Source organism: Geotrypetes seraphini, chromosome 10 (genome assembly GCF_902459505.1).
Source record: "Geotrypetes seraphini chromosome 10, aGeoSer1.1, whole genome shotgun sequence".
Lineage (NCBI taxonomy): Eukaryota > Metazoa > Chordata > Amphibia > Gymnophiona > Dermophiidae > Geotrypetes > Geotrypetes seraphini.
The window spans coordinates 127,595,929-127,605,737 of record NC_047093.1 but is presented as its reverse complement, the minus strand read 5'-3'; the positions used below and the strand labels follow the sequence as shown (position 1 = coordinate 127,605,737).

Sequence of the window (9,809 nt, the reverse complement as noted above, 5' to 3'; positions counted from 1 at the left end):
TGGGCTACTGGGCTTGATGGACCATTGGTCTGACCCAGTAAGTCTATTCTTATGTTCTTATTGCACATATGATTTGAGTATACTTGTTAAGGTAAAAAAAAAAAAAAGCTAAGTATTATTTGTTTAAGATGCTGTTAACCTAACTGTATCCTAAGTACTTTCTCCAAACTGTTGGAAGGAGAGGAATACATTTGTTTTAATTTTTCCTTGGTTCTATTCTGTACACCAGGGGTAGGGAACTCTGGTCCTCAAGAGCCGTATTCCAGTTGGGTTTTCAGGATTTCCCCAATGAATATGCATGAGATCTATTTGCATGCACTGCTTTCAATGCATATTCATTGGGGAAATCCTGAAAACCCAACTGGAATACGGCTCTCGAGGACCGGAGTTTCCTACCCCTGCCTTACACCTTTACTTTTCAATGCTAACCCCTCCTCCCTACCTTTAGAAGATTCCTTAATAATATGAGACCACTCATTGTTTGAGTAACCCAGAAGAGGGGTAGGTTTCTGGGGAAGAACAGTAGAGTCTTCTTCATCAATTTAGGTGTGCTCCAGGCCATGGATGCATATGCAGAATTTTAATTGCAGGAATGATTTGAGTTTAATTTTGATGACTTGATTTGATCTTCCTTACATTTTTGTAAAACTTTCTCAGCTAACTAAAGTATCCGAAAACTGAGCACATAGTGGAGAAAATACCAAGGGCACGATATTCAGCCGGCGGTGACCAGTGTTTTACTGACCACTGCTGGCACTAAATCTGGATATTCAACGCCGGGCCATGTCCGGGCCCTGGCACTGAATTTCCAAGTTTACAGAGCCAGCTAACACATAGCCAGATATGTGCGATTTCAGCACTTAAACAGCTGTTAGTACCTCGTTGGGGGGTCCCTTTTACAAAGTTGTGATAGCGATTCTCCAGCAGAAAATGCACCAAAGCCCTTAGGAATTGAATGGCCTTCGGTGCTTTGGCCACAGGAGAATCACTACCACAGTTTTGTAAAAGGGGCCCCAGAACAGGACTGACTTTTATATTCTTAACTTCTGTATGACCTTCCAATTAGCATTGTATGTTCTAATCTACAAGAAACAGATACTCTTTGTAAAACACCCAAGTTTCCTGTTCCTCTGAGAACCTATAAACTCCATGGATGTATATGAAGAATGGTACATAAATTTATGTCTTAAGAGTCACAAAATCAACCTTCTGAATTTCCGTAGCATATCTAGAATGTAGAAACAGGAATTCCAATCTGTGAGCTTAATCTCTAATTACAAAGCCTCAAGGCTTTGTCATTAAACCTCATCTGAGTTTCCAAATTTTAATGTATAGGGCGTTTTAATTTATTCACTTAATTTTGATTCATTCGCAATCTCAGTTTTCATATCATAGGTGACAACTATCAAATTCCAGGAAATCTTCAACAATATAGTCCTATTTATGTGGTTAACCTGGTGAGTTAAGTTTTGAGTATCAGCAATTAACTGATCCCAGAATGTCCCCCCCCCCCAAATAGCTGGGTTTGAGTTGTCGCTAATTATTTTCAGCAGTGTTAACTGGTTAAGTGCTGCTGAAATTGACAGGTTACTAGTACTTATCATTTCTGTAGTACTGCCAGATGTATGCAGCACTGCACATTAAACATGCAAAGCAATCCCTGCTCGATAGAGCTTACAATCTAATCAAAACAGAACAGGCGATCTAACTGGCCAGGAGCCAGTTCTGGCCGGTTTAAGCCGTGTTAAATATCAACCCCCAAATGATTATATTGTGAGGCACCAGGTGATGAGAAGATTAATCAGAAAACTTGACGTGATAGTAAGCGACTGATCAAAAACACCCAAACTGATGGTCCTTTCTCCTTCACTTTTGAACCACAGCCTTACATAGCATCAGGGAGAAGAAAATTGAATGATTTGTGGAAAATAATTAATGTATGTACTTATCGGAAAGTATGACCCATTGATGGGGTAGATCTATAATATGTAAATTGCCATTAACCTGGATGATAATATGGGAGATTGTTTTCATTAGCTAGGACACTTTTGTTGCTATTTGGTTGGATTATACATGTATAATTACAGCCAACCTAGAAAGTCATGCTCCTTTGGACATAAAAAGCCCAGACTTACTTTAACATCATAACGATGCTATTTTGACATGAGAACAATGGCCAAGGAAAGGAGAGACACAGCAAAAAAACATAGCAAATGGAAAAATGGGAAAAGATGTGGAGATCCAGTCACAACACGTGTTTTTGTGGCCTGTATTGTCCGATTCCACTGATTTAGAATAGCCTTTCGGGCCCCATTCCACTTCCCTGGTCCGGTCAGGCGAAACTGGTAAGGGCTGCAGGGTCCAAAGAACACTTCCCAGGCTAGCTTAGGGTCTGTCAGAAAAAGGCACGGTAGATTGGTCTTGGCACCCATAAAGGACATGAGCTCATCCATATAGACCACATAATCGGTCTGTAATGTGTCACTTTGCCCAAACCTGTCCAAAAAAAGTACAATAAACATGCAAATTTTATTCTCTAACATCTAAACAGCCTAGAAAAAGATAAAGCAAACCAAATGGTACAATGTAGGGTTTCTGCAAAAAGTACCTTAGTAGGACAATCCACTTCTAACCTACAGGAGAAGAAGCTCTGAATAAATCCAAGAATACAGCTCTTTCCCATCAACCATAGGGTGGCTTTGCTGTACTAGAGCATGAAAGAGGAGGAAGTGGAACCCTTAAACTAAATTATACTGAAAAGCCTCTAGATTAAATCTCTACTCATGCTATTTAATGTACCTGGTTGCCCTGCTCCTGCTATCAGAAGCTAAGCATGGTCAGGCCTGGCTAGTACCTGGATGGGGGACCACTGGAGAATATCAGGTGCGGTAGGCTGCAGGGCCTTAAGGTGGGCAGCAGCAACATAGTGGAGCTACACACTGCATGGGAGAAGGCAATGGGCAAACCACTCCTGTACTCTGCCATAAAACATCACAGGGAGGATTCCTCACTATGCATGAAGCCATGGGTCAGTGGTCAACTCAAAGGCATACACAGTCAAACCTCGGTGTATGAGTGTCTTGCAAGACGAGCAAAACACTCCAGCAATTTTTAACTCGATAAACGAGCATGTCACACACGCACGTCAATGAGCACGGTTCTGCCTGGATCCTGACTCAGCTCAGCAGATTTCCCACCCACCCCGACCCCCCACCCCCCAAAGCCTGCGCCTGCTGGCGGCTGCAGTAAAATCTCAGTGTGGGAGAGGGAGAGAAGGATGAAAGCTGGGGAGAGGAGGGCTGCTGATGCACAACCAGTGCACGGTATAGGTACGTACACAACCTATGTGCACATCTTACATACACAACTTCTCCCTCACACCAGCCAATTATGGGGATGTGGAACAAATCGTCCGAGTTTCTTACTTCCTATGGGGAAATTCGCTTTGATAGACGAGCGCTTGGGTTTACGAGCACGCTTCTGTGAACGAATTATGCTCTCAAACCAAGGTGCCACCGTAATGGTTATGAATTAACCTATAATGGTCAAGACAGAGCTCTAAAACTCAACTTTGCTGCAAGAATAATAAGCTTTGCAACTATACTACACAGCGGTTCTCTAATATAAAAAGTATTAAGATAGTTTCTACACCAGAATTGTGATCCTTTCACACCCTGTGTGCTCAAGCTACTTTGGCTGATGGTAAGGTGCAAGATTTTGTTTGCTGTTGCCCGGGTAGGTCGTCTTTAAGGGAGTGCTAATCCTGAAGTCATGCCAGATCTTGCAGCTGGACTACAAGGTCCACAAATGAGTATATGGCAAGGGCTGGTAACAGGAAGGGGGTAGAGAACTGGGGTTGGGCATCTGAACTCCATCTTCAGCTTTGACGATCCCTCTCCACAAATTGTTAGAAGAAATTTGTTAGGGCCATTCTTGGGTCTCAACAGTAGGAGACTAGAGTGGCCAGTAAATGTCGCAGAAATCTCTTGCAAGTCCTTACTTACTGGTTAAAGGGCAAAGACACTGTACATCAAAGGGAAGACGAAAAAAGACAGGCAAATGTATAAGTTGGGCAAATATTAGAGTAAACCCCACTGGTATTAAAACATAGAGCTGTAAGGCTTGCTTATTGCATTTATCGCGGTTCGTATTTCAACAGGGTAAAAAAGCCTCAGAATATGGAGCTGTATACCCAATTCAGTTTCAACGTGAATGAATTCACTGGCTCCTGCTGACGTCACAGGCAAAAACCCTGTGAATTCATTTTATTTATTTAATTTTTAAAAAATTTTATCTTAAAAATCAACCATCTAGCAATTTAGGTCCCTTTCCTGGCACTCTTACACCTAACCTCTCTCCTCTCTTACTTATATAATTCCACTGGAGTTCCGTTCCTTCCCTAACCATGTAAACCGTGTCGAGCTCCATCTGCGGAGATGATGCGGTATATAAACCCAAGATTTAGTTTAGTTTAGTTTAGTTTGTTGCTAGTGACTGCTGTTTTAACTTTTCCATAACCAACTCTCCGCTGTTAGCCTTACAGAATCTGCAAGTCTCACACGCTAGACTTAAAAACTCTGTATTTTGTATAAGCAATCAATAGAATTACTTATCTCAGGGAATTTCCGGTTACTTCTATCCCTTAAATATGTCTTTTTTACCAGCGGAATATTCTTGTGGACCATGTGGTTAATCTTTTGATTTTGTAAGTTGGGCAAACGCAATAGTAGTTAACAGGATAAAGCGGAGGCAGTCTATAGTCCAGATGGGTGTAAAAAGAAGTTTTAGTCCTAAACAGGTTGATCTGGCTTACCCCTTCTTCTATGAAATGGTGCTAGCGGTTTTTAGCGCAGAGAGAGCCGCGCTGAATGGCCCGCGCGGTTCCTGACGCTCATAGGAACTCAATGAGTGTCGGGAGCAGCGCGGGCCATTCTGCGCGGCTCTCTGCGCTAAAAACCGCTAGCGCGGTTTCATAAAAGAGGGGGTTAGTTTCAGGGGTTCTAGCGATTGTGCAGACAGTTAGCATTTCCATAGATCAATCCATAAGAATTCCTAAGAGACATTTTGCACTATCACCACGTCTAAGCAAGCCAAAACCAAGAAGCATGTTTTAATATCCAGGTAACACCATAGGGGGTAGGGTGTGATATAAACCTCCCCTCAATGCCTTCTGTACCACAAGAGTTTGTGCAATAAAGTCTTCAGGCCCTCAGAGGTGCCACCAGAAGCTCAATATATCTTCATAGCAACTGGCTTTATGCCCCCTATCGTCATCGGGTCTTTTTAGTATTAAGTTAAGTTAAATACTCTATTTATAACTATTAACCATTTATGATTATTTATTGAAAACAAAAAAAGTTCATTAAGCATTGCACACTAATGCTAAAAAGACCCGATGACGATAGGGGGCATAAAGCCAGTCGCTATGAAGATATATTGAGCTTCTGGTGGCACCTCTGAGGGCCTGAAGACTTTATTGCACAAACTCTTGTGGTATAGAAGGCATTGAGGGGAGGTTTATATCACCCCCTACGGTGTTACAGCATATATTCTTCTATCAAGTATTTTCGATTTATAAGCCTTATACACTAATTAATATCCAGGTAAAGCATGATCTGGAACATTTTAACAATACCAAAATGGAAGTAATTTCTCATCATTTTTTTTTTTGTTTTGTTTAAAGATAAAATGGTCTCTTCAATTAGTCATGCTGCAGTTGCCATCCATCATTATTCAACACAGATTATAAATAAAAGGATGTTGTGTTGTGCATGGCCATGAAGCTGTAGATTGCACAAACGCATTCTACTATAAGGGCATCAGAGTGTGACATATGTATTGTAGGAAAATAAGAACAACAAGGTGGAGGGAATGGTGAGCAACAGAGAGATCTGAGAGTATTTGAACAAGACAGTAAAAGTTGTGGACAGGTCAAAGTAAGGAAGCTCACAATGTTTGGACACAGCTATAGACTGGAAGATGATAGGTTGATACAAACAGTGATGCTTGGAAGACTGAAAGATGATGGCTGGGTGATATTTGGGACTGGAATGGCCATTCAAACTGCATGGCCATGGCTTTGGACAGGAAAGGACCTTGGACGAGAAGGATGATTCCCACCATTGGTCCAATGGTCTATAAGATGCAATACTGATGGATGATGGTGTGTATAGAACTGGATTGGAGGTACATTAAAAATAAGCACGGTTACAATTTCATACCATGACTTTTTCTTCCCCTGCTTCTCCTCCATATCCTCCAGCATGCTGCTATTGGAAGGCAACTTGCATTCCCCTGGAAAAGACACATAAATTTATATTTGGTACGATTTATTAAGCAGAAATTAAAATGTCAGCTTTTCTAAGCCATTTAGCAATGCAACCAGCTTGCAGCACTAACTTTGGTTCCATACTGTGGCAATGCCCCTCAGAGCCTATTCCCACTCCATCTGCCATATTCTCAAGCTATCCATTTCCACGGCAACATGCAGTAGTTAAGTCGCTTCTCAAAAGACTCTTGATGGACGCCATCTGCCCGTCCAACTATTGCCCTGTCTCCCTTCTTCCGTTCCTATGCAAGCTATTTAAGCGTGCTGTTCTCCATTGCTGCCTTGACTTCCTTTCATCTCGACAGATTCTTGATCTTCTACAATCAGGATTTCGCCCCCAACACTCCTCAGAGACTGCCCTCACCAAAGTTTGCAGTGACCGATTCATGGCCAGATCTAAGGGCCTTTACTGTGGTAATGGCATGCCATTTCCATTTGGAAGTGATATTGTTGGGTTAGCACTTACCCCTCTCCTTTCTCCCCTTTCACCCAGCATCTGCCCCTCTCTCTCCCTTCTACCCATTGTCTGCCTCCTATATTCCCCCTTCCATCCAGTGTTTGCCTCCTCTATTTCCCGCCACATCCAGCATCTGCCCTCTTTCCCCCTTCCATCCAGTGTCTGTCCCCTCTCTTCAACCCCCCCATATCCAGCATCTGCCGCCTCTCTTCTCCCTTCCATTCAGCATCTACCCTTCTCTCCCTCTCATTCAGCATCTGTCCCCTTCCCCCCAACATCCAGCATCTACCTTATTTCTTTCTCCTTCCACATCCAGCATCTCCCCCATCCCCCCTCATCCATCATCCGTCCCCTCTCTCCCACTCATCCAGTGTCTTTCCTTCCTCTCCCCCTATATCCAAAATCTGCCCCCTTTTTTCCCTTGTCTCATATCTAGCATACCATAACCATACCCCTTTCTGAATACAGAAAAACAAACCATGGAGCCATACTGCCGATTGCCGGCTCTGTCCCCGAACTGGAGGTGACATCAGAGATGGGTGGGATCGGCAACCATGAGGAGGAACAGTGCAGTTCCATGGTCTGTTTGTTTTTTTGTGTTGAGCAGCGGCAGTGGCAGTACTGTAATGATTGATTTTTGGGGGTGTCATGCCACCCGTGGCTCCCCCATTTCTGATATCTTTATATGCAGGCATTTAAATACAACAGGGACACATACAACGAACAAAGTGGAAGCCTGGCCTATATGTCCTGCTCATGCTTCTCCTTTGTGTATGCTCCCTTGCAAATACACACTATCCAAGATAGTTGGGTATTTACAGAATAGCATTTACGCAGCAGACTGGCATATACATGCCGAAGTGCACACCAGTGTATTTTTTAATGAAATTTACTTAATATTAAGTGGCTTACAATAAAAATACGGTTCCAAATTAGATGATAAATACTTCAAAATGATTTGAATGACTCCAGTATTGTAAACTTATCCATCAATGTCTCCAAAACACAAATTTTTATACCCAGCTTTAAATCACTAATTTAGAGCCTCGGCACTACCACTCCACCGCTCAATAGCGGCTAAGATTTATCGTCATCGGCTCATACGATTTTTAGCTTAATCATTTAAATACTCAAATCTGACCATGTGACCCCTTTGCTTCAGAGTCTTCATTGGCTCCCGGTTTATTTTAGAATTTAATTTAAATGCGCTTGTATTTCTTTTAAAATTCTACATGATATCTTTAATCCTCTTATCTCCTTTATTTTGGAACGTTTACAGATTCTCCTTTGCAAGAGGTATCCAACAGTTCTAATTCGTTTCAGTATTTCCATAAATCTTTAAAAACTACACTTCCCCCTCCCTATTCATGGTGTCGGGGTTCGTGGTTTCGATTATCTGCGATTTGGGGAGGGGGGGGGGCGGAAAAAAGCATAGTTTAGGGCCTCCCTACAGGACTTAAAATGTCTAGTAGCGCTATAGATTATTCCTTACCTGGTGGTCTAGCAGGCTTTCGGGGCAGGAGCAATCTTCCTACGCTCCTGCCCTGTGTAGATCGCCAATAAAAAATGGCTGCCATGAGCTCCCGTCATAGTCTCGGGAGACTACGGGAACTCATGGCAGTCATTTCCTATTAGCGATCTGCAAGGGGCAGGAGCGCAGGAAGTTCGCTCCTGCCCCGAAAGCCCTCTAGACAACCAGGTAAGGCCAGGATACCGGGGGGAAGGCGGGAGGGAGGCAGGGATGGGTCAGAGCTGGACGAGGTTATTCACGGTTTTTTACACTTCGCCCCTATCCCCCGCGAATATCGAGGAAGAAGTGTACTCTATTTGCCAAATATTTTGAAAATTAATTCTTTTGAAATTTTGCTATTATCTTCTATTTATCATTTGTAAATCATTCCCTGTTTATTTAATTGCTGTAAACTGAGTCGAGCCTTCTCAGAATGATGACTCAGTATACAAAGTTAAGCTTTAATTTAGTTTAATATATATATATATATTTTTTTCTTTAGATTTCACACATAAACTTAGCTTAGTCTGATGTTTTCACCAGCTTGACCCAGGAGGGTTGGACCTAACATGTTTCGCACATGGGCTTTGTCAAAGGTCCCCCCCCGAGCCGCCAAGTCATCTGCTTTACTTACACTTTCAAAAGCTTTTTGAAAAAAAAATATATACAGTAAAACCTTGGATTGCAAGTAACTTGGTTGGCAAGTGTTTTGCAAGACATGCAAAACATTTTATTAAATTTTAACTTGATATACAAGCAATGTCTTGCAATACAAGTACATACAGTATACACACATCACAACTGAGCCGATGGTTCATCTCTCTCTGATGCTACGGGAGTGTAGTGACTGTTCTAAACGAGCGAGGTCTTGCAATAAAAGTTTGTATAATATTTTGTGTTAAAGTTTTTGGGTTGTGGAAGGAATCATCTGAGTTTCCATTATTTCCTTTGGGGAAATTTGCTTTGATAGACGAGTGTTTTGGATTACAAGCATGCTTCTGGAACAAATTATGCTCGCAAACCAAGGTTTTACTATATATTGAAAGATTTGAGTATTTACATTAAATTACATTAGTGATTTTTATCCCACCATTACCTTGCAGTTCAAGGCGGATTACAGAAGAGGATTTCTGGACATGTCCAGAGGTGTTACAGAGTAGAGCAGGTTGCTTCAGAGGATTGAAATGTTTCATACGGTGTGTGTTAGTCTTCATGGATTTCTTGAATAGCAGGGTTTTTATTTCTTTTATGAAAGGTTTGTAGTCTGGGGTCGCGATTAGTAGATTGGAGAGTTGGTGGTCTAGTTTTGCTGCCTGTGTGGCTAGAAGGCCATCGTATTTAAATGATTAAGCTAAAAATCGTATGAGCCAATGACGATAAATCTTAGCCGCTATTGAGCGGTGGAGTGGTGGTGCTGAGGCTCTAAAGTTGTGATTTAAAAATGGGTATAAGAATTTGTGTTTTGGAGACATTGATGTATGAGTTTGCAATAAAAACATACATAAAGGAAAAAG

The 9,809-nt window shown here is 42.0% G+C and overlaps 1 protein-coding gene across 1 annotated transcript in view; it reads right to left on the bottom strand.

The window, feature by feature from the left end:
• Positions 1-501: 501 nt before the first annotated feature.
• Positions 502-9,809, bottom strand: part of LOC117367888 (dimethylaniline monooxygenase [N-oxide-forming] 3-like) — a 37,114-nt gene continuing 27,806 nt past the window's right edge. The window contains exons 8-9 of the mRNA XM_033960957.1: positions 6,222-6,294; positions 502-2,496 (exon numbers count right to left, since the gene is read on the bottom strand). Of these exons, the coding sequence (XP_033816848.1) occupies positions 2,154-2,496; positions 6,222-6,294 (416 nt within the window). The 3' untranslated portion in view covers positions 502-2,153. The remainder of the gene's footprint in view (positions 2,497-6,221; positions 6,295-9,809) is intronic.